This window comes from Sebastes fasciatus, chromosome 18, assembly GCF_043250625.1.
Source record: "Sebastes fasciatus isolate fSebFas1 chromosome 18, fSebFas1.pri, whole genome shotgun sequence".
NCBI classification, from domain to species: domain Eukaryota; kingdom Metazoa; phylum Chordata; class Actinopteri; order Perciformes; family Sebastidae; genus Sebastes; species Sebastes fasciatus.
The window spans coordinates 9,369,459-9,387,008 of NC_133812.1; the positions used below are offsets into that span (position 1 = coordinate 9,369,459).

At 41.3% G+C, this 17,550-nt stretch overlaps 1 protein-coding gene across 1 annotated transcript; it reads right to left on the reverse strand.

The window, feature by feature from the left end:
- Positions 1-324: 324 nt before the first annotated feature.
- Positions 325-15,903, reverse strand: LOC141756345 (uncharacterized). The gene is made up of 11 exons (XM_074616004.1): positions 15,534-15,903; positions 13,399-13,521; positions 13,004-13,173; positions 9,503-9,558; positions 9,232-9,370; positions 8,942-9,069; positions 5,688-5,823; positions 4,805-4,982; positions 4,606-4,689; positions 2,926-3,223; positions 325-2,839 (listed from the first exon to the last, which is right to left on the reverse strand). Exons 1-11 carry the CDS (start codon positions 15,792-15,794, stop codon positions 2,052-2,054), a joined length of 2,361 nt encoding a protein of 786 aa, XP_074472105.1. The 5' UTR covers positions 15,795-15,903; the 3' UTR covers positions 325-2,051.
- Positions 15,904-17,550: the final 1,647 nt, after the last annotated feature.

Consider the following 17,550-nt stretch of genomic DNA (forward strand, 5'->3'; position numbering starts at 1 on the left):
AGTGTTAAGTAGCCAGAGAGGTAACTGGAGTGGGGGATGTATCCACTTCAGTGGGTTCAATCTGTCCTCATTGGGCACACGCAGAACACGCGCCATACTCCAACACACAGTCACACACACGCAAACAGAGTATCAGGTAACAGCCCCTCAATTATTTAGCAGATGAAGAGCGCTGTGAAGCAGCAACCAGATTCCTCCACATCTTTGCAGCACATCAGAATATTAATGAGCCAGGAACAATGAAAGAAGAGTGCAGAGACAAGAGGGCTTATGAGGGAGAAGACACCTGTCAGAGATTTGGGGGAGAGACTGTTTTTAAGTTTATAAACTAGCGTTGCAGTAGTATAACAAATCATTTAGCAAGCACAACTGACACCCTCACAGTGGGGAGAATTGGCTTTGTGAAAAGCTAAATACATAACAAAAAGGTCAAGTAAAAGATGGAGCTTCAAGCTTGGTAGGTTGGTTCATAAATATAAAAAAAATTTTATTGTGTCAAAATTGTTTCCAAGTTTAGGCCACTGCCATGATTTCACTGTAGCCATTTTGGTCCTTATCCATACTACAAAACACTGCACATTGTAACTTGAGAAGAGTCATCAGTTTACCAAACAAATAGTTGTGGTATAGCAGTAACAAAATAAGAGTACAATCTAGAAAAATGGCTGCAGTTGAATATTAGCCTGCAGGCTATAATACTGACACATTTGCAGAAATGTTGATTAATGTGTGTAGTCCTGTTCAATAAATACATGAAATAAAATTACATTTCACCTGATTTCACGATGTGTTGATGTGAAATGAACCATACATTTTGTCTTAAAACATGGCTGCAGTGACGTTACTTTAAAGTTTATAGGGAAGTCTTGCAGGTCTTATTTATAACATTTTTATGTACACAAGTATTTAAAAAAGAATAATACATCTACAGAGCCTTCAGAAAGGTGCAGAATAAAAGTATGGCTTTTCCTGAAAAAAAAATTATGATTGTGAATTAATCATTTTAAAAATGTTGGCGAGTCCAAAATGAATGTTTTGTTTATCTCCGTGGAAGATATCTGACGTTTGGTTCAAACTTCTAACAAGGCTTGTGAGACAATTGTAAAACAACGTTGGTATCACGTGGTATCTCTGGGTCATCAGTTAGTGTGGAAAAAAACGCTAAATGGCTGAGATTGACGTTAGGTGCCTGGCAATGACTTGTTGTGAAGTAAATACAATGGAACGGGGGAGGGAGAATGCGACATCTATTGGCTGAATGTTATCAATAGCACATTTAAAGCCCAGGGCTGCCTTTAGCGCGAGCAACTATTAGGTCACTTTTCTGTAGGCAGAAAATCCATATTTGGCTAAAGTGGAGATATCACAGCCGAGCATGATAGGTTGAGAGACAACACAAATAAACATGTCAAAACATGCCCCTATTTTCACATTAATGAAGTCTTAATTGAGCAAAAATTTGCCACGAAGACACATAACACGTTAAGGTAGAATTGAGACTTGTTTTTACTTTGACTTTTAATGTTAGTACAAAAATGTGAAAACAAATAGAAACATACGTCTGTGTGCATTCTGCACTTCACATTGTGATGGGTGGAGATAAACATGAAATTCCAGAGGGAAATGGTTAACAGTAGCTTAGACCAAATCTTTGCTACCAAAGGCAAAATTAAAATTGATGAGCTTAGAGTTGACTTAACTTTTGGCACTGCAGCATATAAACGATGCATACTGTATGTTGTTTGTTTGGGAAGGAGTCCTGTTAATGGAACAGTGGAGAATAATAGCTTTAGCATTTTTTTTGCAGCTGCTCCTCAAAATGTCTATGCACAGTTCTCAACTGCTGCCCTCAGTATGTCATACCTTCCACCCCTTATCTTTCTTCTCTTTCACTCACCTTTATGTTGCCCCTATTTCAACACAGGACAGTATTTCTTATTTGCTTATAAGCTTTCTAAATATGTCACTAACCTCAGTACTATCTTCTCTTCTCGTTGCACCTTTTTCAGGCCACTATCACTGCCTTTCTAGCATGTCATCCCATCTATGTATCAGTAGTCCATGCTGTGTAGCTGGTTCTTCCTATCTGACTTCCCCTGCAGGGCTGCAGGAAGCAGCGGCAGATTCAGGTCCCCCACCCGACGCTGGAGAGATGAACGTAACTGAACTGAGTTCCTCTTTGCTCCACTCAGCCCTCCTCCTGCCGTCCCTCTCTCTCCTCCTCCTCCTCCTCCTCCTCCTCCTCCTCCTCCTGCTGTAGACAGATCCTTTCTCTTGCCCCTCTCCTGTCTGAGGCTCTTAATGACCAGAGTGTGTTGTCTCTGTGAGGGGAAGGTGGGAGGTTTAGAGCCGTTCACCAGGAGTCCCGGAGGCCCAGGTCGGGTCAACCCTACCCACGTCATCTTCCTGCCTCGTCCGTCTTTTAGCCCCACGTTGCGCAGACGGGGCAGCGGGGCAGAGGGCGACGTCTGTGTCATCTCCATGGTACCCAGGTGGTCTCTGTCTGAGGTGTCGGCCTCCAGGAGCATCCTGGGAGAGATGCCGTTCTTCTCCGAGGAATAAAATGTCTGCAGCTTCTCCAGGCGCTCGTTGATGCTCAGGTGATGAGAGCGGTCGTCCTGGTGGCGGTTGTCATGGAAGCAGTCTGACCCGAGGTCTGCCGCCCCGTCCGATTGAGTTGTCCTGAGCAGGTGTGTGTGTCGTATCGGCCTCGACGTGCCACTGTCTCTGATTGGCTCGGCGGGTAAGGGGACTTGGCAAGGGGCGGAGTCACAGAGTTGAGACGCAGAGCTTTTAGGAGGAGAAAGATGGACCAGTTCCCTGTCTCCGAACACAGACACTGGAACACACAAACATACAGAGACAGTCTAGTAAGTCACACGCTGTACTGTGGATGTTTATTTTGTTTTGTGCTATAATCATTACCTTCAGGAAACAGCGTCTCTCTGGTGTCCAAGGTGATGGCGGTCTCCTCATCAGTGGTTCCATCGTCTGCCGACAGAGGAGCGGGAGAGGGGGAGGGAAGGCGAGGAGGTATTGAGGGGGAGGCAGAGTGAGGAAGCTGGGGTAGAGATGGAGAGGGTGGACGGTTCTCTGCGTCCTCTCGTCGGTCCTTTCTGCACAGGTCCTCGGGCCTCTTCCTGTTGCTCTGACATTCAGCTGTCTGTTGGGCTCTCAGCGGCCTGCTGGACTGCTTTGAGCTTTTTTCATTGGTCGGTTCATTCTAAAAACAAGCGGTGATTAGTTATCAGGAGGCCCAAGAATGTTTTCCACACAAAGACATCTCATAGTCATCTCGTATCACCTCAAATACGACATAGTCACAACGCTTCATCTGCTCCAAGATCCAGAGTTCAGACAGTTTAACTTCAATTGGGTATTTGTTGCTTTTAATGATATCATTTTATCTGGATATTCTGTTAATTAAAGGACCAATAATAGTAATAGTAACCAAGTAATATATTTACTGCAACAAATCTTAAAATGGCCATGATATGTCATCAGAGATTAAGTAAACATGCTAAATTGAAATACTGGCTTCTCTGACACCAATGTTACAGCCAGTATGTTCTCCTTTGAAATTTCCATTTCGGTCCAGAACGTCTGTTTTTGTTTTGGCGGGTGTGATACCGTCCACTGCTCATTCCAACACCACATTGCCACATATGAAACCAATTGGCATACAAACACAGCCTTCTGCAGCCGTGGAAGCAAGCTAACGAACTGGATCAACAGAAATAACGTTTACATAATGATTCAACCCGACCTGAAAAGCCTCAGCACATCTCTCTGTGGTCCGTGTGCTGCTGGGTTATCGAGGCAGCGAGTATTTGAGACACACAGCCGGTGAAGTGATTCTGACTACTGACTTGTGCACCAAATGTGTATTAATTCGCAGCTGAAAACAGTACCCAACAAACACCATTTCCTCTTGTTTGAGTAACATTTGCTAAAGTCTACAGTGCCCAGCTGTTTTAGGAAATCACTGAGCCTTTTTTAAATAAGATTTGTGACTCCTTTTTAAAATAAAAAAAGATTTATGTCTTCATGGGAACAAATGGGCGTGGGGTGAGTTCCACAGACAGAGTAGGGGAAGCCAGAAAGTATTGACAGATGGACTAATGACATTTATTATATTTCTATATTAATACAGACAAACACTAAATGCCATTATTTAATCATATCATCAGTCTAGTGTACACTGTTAACATAGACTTGCTGACTCTACTGCCTGCTGCTATTGATCATTACTGTTACTTTAACTATACCACTATCATTTTACCTCGCAATTTTTGTCTCCATACGCTCTTGTATAGTTTTCTTTTTTTTATTATATTCTTATTCTAGTTTAGTTTTTTTTATATAACCCTTATTATTTACTTCTTTTACTATATTTATCTGTACTATTGCTGTCTTTGTGCTGCTGCAACAACCACATTTCCCCTCTGAGGATCAATACAGGTTTATCTTATCTTAAATCATTGGTTTTAGTCTACTTTGGGATTTATTGACAATAAAAATCCTTATCCTTTAATAGAATATTATTACTTTACCATATCTAAATGATCACTGTATTTGTATTTATGGTATTATTGACAAAATTACCTGTTGCTGAGTCTTTGATTCAGTGTTATGCCTCTCTCTCCATGTATTCTTGCTTGGAAGACTCCAGTCATTGCTCTCCAGTTTCTGCCAAATTAATCATTTTAGCTGTTAAAATTTCACAGAAGATCATGAGAATGGTTGTATTTCTTAATTTTTTAAGGTACCGTTATACCGGCCCATTTGTGTCTGAGGTGTGAACCTTGGTGCCCTTGGCTCCCTTCTGGCTCCTGACAAGCTTGTTGAGCAGCAGGTGATAGGAGGCCATGATGGCGGAGGGTCGGTTGATGGTGAGTGTGTGTATGATTTCAGAGAGGGAGTAGCCCAGCGTCTCGGTCATGTATGCCAGCACAGACGAGTTGAGATCCTCTGCACACAACCTGGGAAATAACGCGAGAGGGGGGGATGGAAAAACAGTTCCAAAGATAAAGTGTGAAGGGTGAAGCAGAGAGAAATGTTAGGGGTCAATAAGGGTTTGTTGGTTAGGAATAGTAGGAGCAGTAAGTGAAGGATTTCAGTTTGATGATTTTCAACTGTGAGCAGAGCGGAGCTGGAACAGTTCTCGCTTCATTCATGTGGATTTCAGAAAATGTATTATTGCCAAGAGGAGCCATACATGATTGCATTTCCACACTGCGTAAAGTGATAAAAGCCTTTTAGTCATGCTATAATATACAAAGCTGTTACCCTACTGACCACAAAAAATTTCATTTTGTTAGAAAACTTGCAGTGATTTCCCTCTTGGTTCTTTTCCCCACATTGTAATGTTTACTGCAGAACTTTCCCTGAGGAGTCTTTGTGTCTCGCTTTGCTCTCACGGCACAAACATACTTACTTAGCTTACAAATATAGTGTGATAAGTAAATCAAATCAATCAGCAAAAAAACATCTATTTTTCTTATGTTTAGATATATTTAGAAAATAAATTATATAACTTTCTACAATATATAAAAATGGTAAAATCTGCTAAATATATATTTTTTTATAAGTTTGTCAATTTATTACATCTGCATACCAGCAAAATATGTTTGTGTTGTCTTATGGTGTGTTTGTAGTCAAAGTGTAGACACACAGTAGATCCCTACCTGTTTTTATGAGAGAGTGTGTGCAGTGGTTTCTTGGCATATCCCTCATTGATCCATCTCTCCTCCATCGCAGCTCTGATACTGGGTCTCTTAACCGGGTCAGGCTCCAGGAGAGACAACACAAACGCCACCGCACCTGAAGCAGAAGACACATGGATGAAGCCGTGTCACTTTTTTAATTTTAAATTCAGTTATTTCCCAGCTAAACTGAATCAATTGTGTGATGTGAAAAGCAGTGGTGGGAGAAGTATTCAAATCATTTACATAAGTAAAAGTAGCATTACCACATGATGAAAAATACTCCATTAAAAGTAAAAGTCCTGCATTCAAAAGTGCACTTAAGTAAAAGTACAAGTATTAGTAACAAAATGTACTTAAAGTATCAAAAATAAAAATAATATATATATATATATATTTATTTTGATATAAGTATGTAATAATAAAGTATAAATCCCAAAATAGCCCATGAAATAAGGAATAATCCAACAACATTATTCATATTCAACATTAATTATTATTAGTTATTCTCAAATGGATATGGCTGTGCACTAAACAGTTGAGGAGACCAAAAACACCAAAAACGGAGCTTAAACCGTCACTAAAACCGTTTTATTGAAGGTTTAAATGCTATAATCATAATAAATTGGACTTATATAGCGCCTTTCAGAAACCCAAGGACGCTTCTTAGTGCTAGCTTGGATAAATCATCACATACATAAAACACTGACATGTGAGCATAGTTTGCTAGAATACATCATGGGTTGTCTACATGAACATCAGCCAGGACCACACAGTAACAGTTGGTTTTCTAAGCTTAAGCAACTGATGGTCAACAACTGCTTGGAAGTAGTTACGCTAAATGGACCGTACTTATGTATAAAATAATAAAGTGCGTCACCAAGCCTCATATTGAGCCCCACACTGATGCCATGCAAGGCTCTGGCCTGCTCACCGGGAGCAGTTTTGGGTCAATGAGAGAGAAAGAGCAGATTGGTGGGAGTTTAAGATCAGACCACCAACCATGCATGTAGGATGTTTTGATGCACAACTTTGAACTATTTCTTGCCCGGCCAAAAGGGATCAAACTAAAAGAGCCAAAGTTGCACAGCTACTCCAGACTGCCAGAGTGATGTCACTCACTGTGACCTCACTGAAACTGTATCAGAGACGACAGCATGGGGAGAGGCAGGATTTCCCTTCAGGAGAACCAACCAATTCAACATGTCAGCCTGTGACATGGAGCTGTCCTGTGACAGCCAAGCGGGGTTGATAGTTTGACTCTAGATGGGGATTCCTGAGAAGCTCCACAGTCTTGAGGAGCAGGTGGATTCGAACAGGAAGGCTGCCACATTCACAGATATATAAGCCAAGACTGTTCCGTTCAATTTGCTACAATCAATTGTCTCAGTCAGGGTCAACACAGTTTGTTTGTAACTGATAGAATCAAATGCACTATTTGTTGATTTTTAACAACAACATTTTTTTTTTTTCTGAAGACAGTTTGTTTGCAGTGATAAAAGTCTAAAAAAGAGTGTTGAACATAACATTAAAACTAGTAGAAAAAACACCAAAACATGGCAAAACAACGAGAAAGACAAAAAAGTGGGAACAATGCAAGAAAACAAATGAATGAGCAACAGAATAAATGGGCCAGTCTGACAAGAAAAAAAAAAGAAAAAAAGATGGGGTCGGCAAAAGTGAAGCAGAGTTTGAAAGAAAAAAAACAACCCCATTTGGAGGCATGATCAAGTCTGAAGTCAATGTCGATGTCTAAGATGCCTGCCTGTGGCAGCGATACAGCCGCTAATCCGACCTCGTCACAGTTTCAGAGCCTTAGAGCCGTGCTGCTTTTCCCCACAGTAACAGGAGCTATGTTTGTTTGTGGTGACATGGCGCCATGACAGAGTGTAATGGGGTGACTATGTGTTAGAGAGAGACCAAAATAAAGCAGAGAGAAACAGAAACACTGAGGCCACTGTGTACTTGGTACAGAACAAGTGGAAGAAGTAAGAAATAAGTGAAACATTTTTTCCTTCAGTTCTCTGTCTCGTTACAGGTCTGTGGTCTGTAGAGAGAAGACTGAAGGCCAGTCTGTGTTTGCAAAGTCATGATTAACATTAATGCATGTTTAGGAGATCACATCCAATTTTGATCTAACCTGTGTATAGCTCAGAGTACTCAAGTGCTGTCTGTGTAACTAAGGGAAACTTTTTCAAATGGAATGGTGAAGATCATCTTTCACTTGGTCATAGATGTTTGGTAAATATGTTTTGTAAGTATTTAGTCTTTTAAAGGTTCTCTATATGATATCCAGAGTGTTAATATAGCAGCAAACAAATATGTAAAGATATATGTAGTAATGTTTACCTGAGCAGAGAATGAAGTCACTCTCCCTCTGTGTGTGTTGTAATCTGAGTTTTTCTCTGCTTTGTTTACATAGCCTGTCCGGCTGCGCATGCATGTTGGTGCACGTCAGTCCCAGTGTGTGTGCCCCAATGGCTAACTAATCGCCACCGCTCTGCATTGCGCTCGTGCGACGGCGTTGTTGCGGAAGTGTAACGCCCAGCCTCCGGTTCCCCCCACTGTTAGCACTGTAAGCTGCTAGCCGCCGGCTCAGTCATCAACATGTTGAAAGCCCTGTAGAGGAAACCCCTCAATCTGAATTCCGCTGCATTCCATGTAAAGCTCCTTTATATGTCGCCGAAGTAAATTCACTCTTAAACCATAAACTGTCTTATTTGTGTAAAACAAAAAGACTCAGTGTTAATGTTGCATTCCATTTCAACTGTGAAGTCGGAACGTCTGAGTTCCCAGTTGGAAATTTCAACTGGAATGCACCCTGAAGTCGGATTTCCAACTCGGAAAGTCGGGCGAACCTCACCAACCCTAACCTCAACATCCAACATGGCTCTTCCTGCATCAACAGTAAAAAAGCTGTAGTAATATGCTGTTTTTATTAGCACCTTTGTCTTGTTTGTGTCTCATTAAATCAATCACACACAAACAGTACTGTCCAACTTCTCTCTATGTTGCTACGGTGTTTGTATGTGCAAAATGCCGGTGCAAAGCATTATTATCAACTGCTATTGTTAACAATGGCTATCCTGGCTGGAGCAAACCCCATTAAATATTCCTACTTGGAATATTTGGATGTGACGTCATTCCCAGCTCCAATTTGTGAGGTAAATGGAATGCAGCGTTATGCAGTCTTTTTGTATCAGTGAAGAAGCCGCTCAGGTGAAATGTGGAGTTACCTTTGCTGACGTCACTGGGGATGCTGCTGATCTCCCCGTTGACCATCTTCTGGTGCAGCTGCTTGATGTTGAAAGGCTCAACGGTGAAGGGTAGAGTCCCTGTCAGCATGGCAAACATACTCACACCTCTGCACACACACAAACACACAAGCAAAAATGTGAAGAAATATAAACACATTTACAAGATGCAAACACAGAAATACAGTCAAATAACGCCACGGAAAAATGGTCTTCTCAAAAAAAACAGACTTAGCAATGATGGCCAGACAGCAGGAAACTTTATCACTTACACGGACCAGACGTCCACTTTGGGTCCATATTTCCTGTGAGCCAGCAGCTCAGGGGCGGCGTAGGCAGGACTTCCACATTGGGTGTTGAGAAGCTCCAGAGACAAAGATTCAGCCTTCAGAGTGTTACTCAGGCCAAAGTCTGTGTGAAACATCATCATTTTAAAAGAGGAGCACATACACAGATGCACTAGATAGCTAAGACAGGTTCTGTCCACAGCTTTGCATCAATGTCAGTCAGATGTCATTGGAGAAAGCCGGAATGTCAACATACCCACAATCTTTATGTTGTTATGTTCATCCAGCAGGAAGTTCTCAATTTTTAAATCCCTGCAGAGGAAAAGAAGAGAGACTGTGGTTCATTGTAGTATTTTCATGAGCTCCATCCTTAATCCGAGAGGAATTTCTAAAGGGATTTTTTCCCGTGCAGATTACTATTTTGGAGCACTTAAATCGACAGACACCATGGTGGTTATTCAAATTTAAGAACTCCTGCTGTGTGTGCTTGGCCTTACTAAGCTTTTTCTGTGTATTTATGGACAACCAGATGCGATGGGACCAGACCGGACCCACAGAACAGAGGAAAACCCAAGCTAAATTTGGATTTGGGTAGAGCTCAGCATGAACAGCTAGTGGTAATTTGGGGAATTAGTTTGTCTTGGACTCTTTAAAACCTGCACCCATTATGATCTTCAAGTCATGCCAAATTGAAATTTTCAGGCTGAATTGTGAAGCTCTCCTTCACTCGCTTTTCTCTGCCTCAGTAATATGTCTGTATTCACCTGGGAAAGTTGCCTCACTCCCCTAAAAGCACCCCAGACTCACCACCAACCACACCGCCTGCTCTAAAACTACCGAGCTAAATGAAAATCTGCGGTCAGGAGAGAGAGATCCCCTATAAACTATAGCCTGGGAATCAGCCATGTTCCTTTCATCTGCCTTCATCTAACCAACAGACACTCCGGGCCCCAAAAAATCCAGAGAACACGGCTCACACAAGCCGAATAAAGTTCAAAGACAGACGGGGGAAGAAAGAGGGAAAACGGGCAATAGAGAGCGAGAGCAGACATTGTCATAAAGGAGAAAATGTATGCGGTAAACCTTCTAAATGTGGGTGGTAGGAGGTGCATTTAAGTGCAAATTTTCCATTTATTTCCAGTTTTAATCATCTCTGTGTGGGACTGTGGTGGAGTGTGAGTGCATGCATGTGTGTGTGTGACAGAGAGAGGTGCTATTGATGGGTTGAGAGCGCCATCGTTGAGGGACTTCATTAGAGAGGAAGTCCATGATGTTGTGATGATGTGTGAATCATGGCGCCGGCGCAGGATGATGAGGTCATTGCCTGGTAATCACATTCCCACCTTCAGAGGAGCCAAGGTCTTAAACCAAAGCTCAGCGCTATGCATATTGTGTGTGGCTGCAGTGTAACTGTGTGTGTGTGTGAGGATTGGGTCTCTAACACCTACACATACTAAAATGCCACTAAAATAACACTCTCAGCTCCCACACTGAACTGTGCCATGTATTGCCTTTCTTGCAGCGCGTTTCCTCCTCTGTCGGCTGTTAATGCCCTGCAAACTACTCTGTGTGTGTGTGTGTGTGTGTGTTTTTGTGTGTGTGCGTGTATGTTTGTGCTCACACAAGAGTGTATATGCGGGCGTGACTCTACAAAGTCTGACCTTAACATCCACTATGCAACAAACAGCTCCTGTTTTGCAGGTAAGTTTGGATCTGGACAGATGAGATTTGAGCGTCTTTCTTATATTTACTTAATGTTGCCAAGTAGCTCAAGGTAAGACAAATGTTCTACATCACAGGCTCTTGATTGGATGACTGTTACCCTAGCTCAGTAAGCATGGTTTTGGTCATTTGCATGCCAAAAAATGTCTAGACGTTTAGGTTAAAACTGTGAAGAAGTGAGTTGTTTTTTCAGATATCTAGGTTATCATTTGTTTCAACAGCATAAGGACCTGCTCCACACTGAAATACAGCCATTTAAAGGTCCCATATTGTAAAAAATTAGATTTGCATGTCTTGTTTATTATAAAGCAGGTTTAGGTGCTATATAAATACTGTGAAAGTATCAAAACGCTCAATCCATGGAGAAATACACAGCTCGTAATTAGAAACTATGCCTTTGAAGCAAGCTGTCAGGATTTCTGTAATTTTGTGATGTCACAAATCTACAATATTTAGACCATTTCACAGTTGTAAACATAAACATTCTAAATGTGTCTGAGTTTATTTCCTGTTGCTGAATGACAGCTGACAGGAAGTAAACATGGACCCAAATTGTTGCAATTTCTTTGCAATTCCGTTGAAATGTGCTTAAATGGAGCGTACATGCATATTCAGGCAGACAGTATGAGGAAAATAAAGGGTTATTTGAATATTACAGCATGTAAACATGTTCCAGTAGAAATATATAATATAATTATGAACCTTAAAATGAGCATAATATGGCACCTTTAAGTGATGTTGGGACAATGATGCATGCTACATGCTAGATGTCTAAAATCTTTAGTCTTTCAACCAATTGTAGCCCAGGTTCAACTCTGGCGACCTGAAAATTACTTTATGAATAGTTCAATATTTTCAGGAATACACTTATTCGCTTTCTTGCCGCAAGTTAGACGAGAAGATCGATACTAATCTAATGTCTGTACAGTAAATATATAAACTAAAGGAGTGGGGGGACGAGCTTGGACAAGCGGAGCAACTTCCTGGAGTTTTGTCATCATTGTGACCAGCAGAGACTCCAGGAAACAACAGCGTATAGCTTATTTCATAAAATGTCTAACTGTTCTTTCAAATCAATGCTTACTGATGGAGACTTTTGCTTCAGTTTCTCCATAACAGGAAAATCATTATCATTTAGTCTATAAAATATCAAAAAGAATGACAATGCACATCACCAGGTGCCACAGCACAAAGTGTTGTCTTCAAATAGCTAATTAGTCCAACCAACACCGGAAAATACAACATATCTATTTACGATATTTAATAGAAAAACACAAGCAAACATTCAGTCACATTTGAGAAGTTGTAAATGGCAAATGGTTTGAAATGTATGCTGTAATGCACTTAAATGATTAATTAGTAATCAGAATTAACTTCCATTGTCTCTTGGTCAACCAGTTGATTAACTGATTAATCATTTCAGCACAACTACTCCACCGTCTGGATGAGAAACCAACAAAAAAAATATTCCCATGCCCCAACACGCAGCAGGTCATCCAAGGTCATGTCTAGAAGGTAACCCACCAGTTGGGAAACTCTCATGAGATGGTTAAGGTTAGGCATTAACCTTGAATAGCTAAGGTTAGGATAGGTCGTCGGGTAGCAAGTCTTGCGAGAGTTTTTGCAAGTTTTTGCCAGATTTTGCAATTTGCTTGTTACCTTCTAGACACGACTGTCATCGAAAGGCCAAAACTTGATCTGCACTTGTCTCCTTATTGACAGTTTGGTACAGTACTCGCTTCAAACATGGCACAGGACTGAAAATGGCTCGGATGATCTGTTTCAATTACAGTATTTATGAATTAATTTGTCTTTTTCTATCTTTTATAAGGTCTCAAGAACAAAAGAGTGCGGACTCTGTATACAATTTAGAAAATAATAAGGATTGAATAAATATCAATAACAAAGGAGACAAAATTAAAAAAGCAGCAGAGTTAGAGAACTCCTGAGACTAACTCAGTATGAGGCAGATGTCTCTAATACATGTAGAAGTACTGCACATTGTGTGTGTGTGTGTGTGTGTGTGTTGTGTCACCTGTGTACGACGCCGTGTTTGTGCAGGTGCTCCACTGCAGAGAGGATCTGACGAGTGTAGCGCCGCACCTCCCTCTCCTCCAGCCTCTTCCTCTCACAGATCCTGTCCATCAGGTCTCCTCCAGCGCAGAGCTCCATGGCCATGTAGTAGCTGTTCTCCGTCTCCAGAGTCTGACATACACACACACACACAGTTATTCATGTGCATATTAACTGGACCAAGCTTATTCAACAGATATATGATAACCTTTTAATTACAGTCTGCAATTAACATACTCCATTGTTAATGGGCCTACGTTTAAGCAGGTGTAATGTTGTAAGTCTCCCATTTTTACTTTATTTTAGACTGTATGTGCAATGAATGCATGAATATGAATGTGTGTTTTTATTTTCCACCTCCAGCAGGACTACGATGTGAGGATGACGGACCATCTGATGAATTCGAGGTTCTCTTTTCATGTTCTTCAGCACGTATGAGTCCTGCCGTGCTTTCTTCTTGTCGATCACCTTAATGGCCACCTAAATACACAGAGATGTGCACACACGCAAAAGTATAAGGGAAAGTTAAATGAGAACCCTTCTCTTCTTTTTATTAAAAGCCTGCTCCAGAATTCGGTAATCTACTTGTTCACATGTGGATAGGAACAGAACCACATACTAACTCTGGGAGATGATCAATATAACCACAGTCCTACTACTGGTACATGTTCCAGAAGTTGTGGCTTCAGAGCCTCGCTCAAGGGAACTGAAGGACGTAGTGTGTATTGCTCATCCACCTACATTTTCTCCACTCACTTTGCCATTTGAACCAATGGCAATTCAGTCATGAGCCCCTATTTAGCCTCTAAATGGAACTTTAGCCTACATCACTCCATACAACACTGAAACCTCAACCTTTATATTAATGGTAACAAGCAAAAGATAAGGAACTGGGGAGAAAAATAAGCTTATAACCAGTGGGCAACCTCCGGGTATGAAAAGAGAAGCCAGTGCGGAAGTGCCTTAAACTTGCATTCTTTCTAATAGCCAGCAGGGGGCGACTCCTCTGGTTGCAAAAAGAAGACTGATTGTATAAAATACATATGTATAAAAATGTCTTATTCAGCATTCAGATGTACTTAGCTCTAACCTCTCAGGTCACTTCTGGTTGCAAATAACCAAGATGGCGACGGCCAAAATGCCGAAATCAAGGCTTCAAAACGGCAGTCCACAAACCAATGGGTGACGTCACGGTTACAATGTTCACTTCTTATTTACAGTCTATGCTTATAACAATTAGTGCACAGAGAAAAAAATAATAATTTCTGAATCTCACTGCACTGTCACATAATAAGGAAGTCACCTTTTATTACATCAATTGCTATAAGTACAGGAGTTTTAAGTCTTTGGAAGATAACTTGGCAACTATTTGTGTTCTCAACCAGTTTCCCCTCAAGATAATGATGATGGCCTCAGCCTGGAAAAGTAATAAAATTCCTAAAAATTATATATATTGAAAATGATTCAGCTTGTTCGGATGTCTGTAGTTTGTAGATAACAAACCAGGTAAACACTTGGGTGTGAGTGTCAGTAAATTGTTGTTAAGATCATGAAGTTTATTTCTATTTTATATTCCATTAATATTGTGTGTAAAAAAGTGTAGACTAAATTTGTGGTGTCATTTATTTCAAAATTAATAATCCAATTTAAGAATGATTCTAATGTCTACTGTGTTTGCGTATTTGCAGTCTTCACCTCCACAGGTGTTGCACCTGCAGAGGGTAACAAAGGTTAAGAGGAGCAAACACCCCCGGAGATGAGTTTGGTCGTTACTATGGCAACCAGGTCAGGTACATATGAGCCGGGGTCAGGGACTCAGTGACTGGTGAAAGAAAGTTACACATACACACACACACACACACATGCCCTGCCTCCACTTGACAATAAGTGCACATCCATATAGTCCACGTTTAGAGCCACAGCATTAAAGATATACAAAATATAAAATAATTGCAACATTAGCATGGTTGTCTTTTAGCCTATTTGGAAGAATATTCCAACTGTTTTTAAACCAGGACGCGTTCAGGGTATGTATATTTTGTCTGAACATGGACTAACATAAATCATAACATGAATCATAACTGCAACCTTGTTATCATGTTTACATGGCATTTGCTTTTGCTGCACTTGCTTCATGAATTAGCTTTTTGTTTTTATAGAAGTCCAGATATTATTTAGCAGAAACCGATCCACTTCAGACCTCTTTAAATCTGTTGAGCAAAAGTTTTGTTCCTGTTGCATCCCTACAGGAGTCCTGCTTGTGAAATAAAGTAATTACAGATGGGTCTCACTGTGTTTTTGTACACATAACAAACATAATAATAAGGTCAGTGCCTTCTTCAAACACAAGTGAGTATAATAATCAGCTACAACTTGCAACCGTGTAATCACAATCTTGTATGTGTGTGATCATTTTCTCGCAACCCGTCCTGTGTCTGAGGCATGTCTCCTCATGTCTCCTCATGTCTCTAACTCAGGGAGAAAGCACCGACCTTTTCCCCCGTGCCGATGTGCAGCCCCTCCATCACTTTGGCAAAAGACCCCTTGTTGATCATCTTCCCCACCAGATAGGATCCCACCCGTTTGGAGTGGGGGAAGCTCCGCAGCAGCTCCCTGGGGACCGTCAGAGAGGGCAGAGGCGGTCTCTCCCGGCCCGGTGTCGAGGCTTCCCACTGGGACACACCACGCTCTCCTTCGCCCCCTCCCTCTGCCACCATGTCCTCCGGAGCGGGCTTCAATGCTGCAGCTGGCATCTCGGACAGGGCCAGGGCCCCATGTGGCCGCCTCTCACACGCACACAATCAGATCCAAAAACAGGACAGTCCACATACAACCCACATACTAACACACACAAACACACACACACACACACACACACACACACACACACACACTGGTTGATTGAGGAAGGAAGAATGCAGCTAAAAAAATCCTTCTTCAGGAGCAGGTGCGTGTTCTTGGATGAAGATTTGTTATCCTTCCGCTCTTCGGTAATTACATCCTTTAGTCCAGACTGTCTGTTGGAAGACTCCTCTTTTCTTCTTCTGTTATTTCAACAAATGCAGGTGTCTCGTAGTGTCTCTCTTTCAATCCAACTGTGCGGCACGAAACACTGGCTTCTCTCCCCTTCTCTCACTCTGTCTCTCTCTGCCGGTTAGTGGATGATTAACTGCTGTGTTCTTAGGTCAGCTCCAGTGATGAGGAGGACATTCTACACCGTAATTACCCCCCCTCCCTCCTTTGCACACACTAAGGTACACACTGATACTCACAGTTACACAGTAACTCTTCAAACTCTATTTACTTCACTTCCTTGGGTTCTCCTTGAAATTTAATTTCTAATTCTGTCCACTGTGAGGACAGATCAGGGCTGTTATGGAATAGGGAGAAGGATAAGTTTTCATCACCTGAAGACTTTGAAAGCCTAAAAATTTGGGCACAGGAATTTTTTTTTTTTCATGTGCTTGAGATCAAACGGTTTCAATCTTTCATTATTCATGTTGTGTATGGGCATTTCAGGAAATATACGTGATCCCTTTCTTGCCCAATGGGGTTAAATGAGAGGATTGACACCACTCTCGTATCTGTACACTAAGCTACAGCCAGCAGCCGTTAGCTTACCGCAAAGACTGGAAAGGGGGGGAAACAGCCAGCCTGGCTCTGTTTAAAGGTAACAAAACCTGCTGAAAACCACAACTTGTCATTTTTACGCATTGGGTTTTGTAGGTATTAAACAAACAAGATATATCATAATATCTTTAGAGGGGCTGGTAGATGGATTTGGTCCATTCTCACAAAGCTATGCAAGCTGTTTCCCCTTGTTATCAGTCTTCCTGCTAGTCTTAGATAGATACTGTCTGCTCCTTGTAACTTCATATTTACTGTACAGACATGAGAGTGCTATAAGTCTTTTCATAGCTCTCAGCGAGAAAAATGAATAAAAGCATAATATAGAACTATTCTTTTAAAGGTACAGTGTGTAGGATTTAGCGGCATCTAGTGGTGTGGTTGCAGATTGCAACCAACTGAGTACTCCTCCGCTCACTCACCCCTTTCCAAGACTGCGGTAATGTGAGCCGCTGAATGCAAAACCATGATAACGTCGTTCGCTTCGCTCAGAGGCCATCCTCACCATAATAACACTACTTTGGGAGTGTTTGGTTTGCTACTGTAGACATATGGCGGAGCAACATGGTGGACTCCCTGAAGAGGACCCGCTCCCTATGTAGTTATGAAGGGCTCATTCTAAGCTAACGAAAACACATTCTTAGTTTCAGGTGATTATTCACTAATGAAAACATAGATATGAATATGATATTCCATTTCTGATAATATAACCTCCAAAATGTTGCATGCTGTTCCTTTAAATCTGAAATTGCAACTTAGTAAAATGGCTTTGGCCTATAACCTCATACAATAGCTTATATGTTCATTACAAAATGAGTTTTGAATGGGTTTCGTTGGCTTATCAAGGAGCAAGCAAATTCCTAATGAAAAAAAAAAAATCTT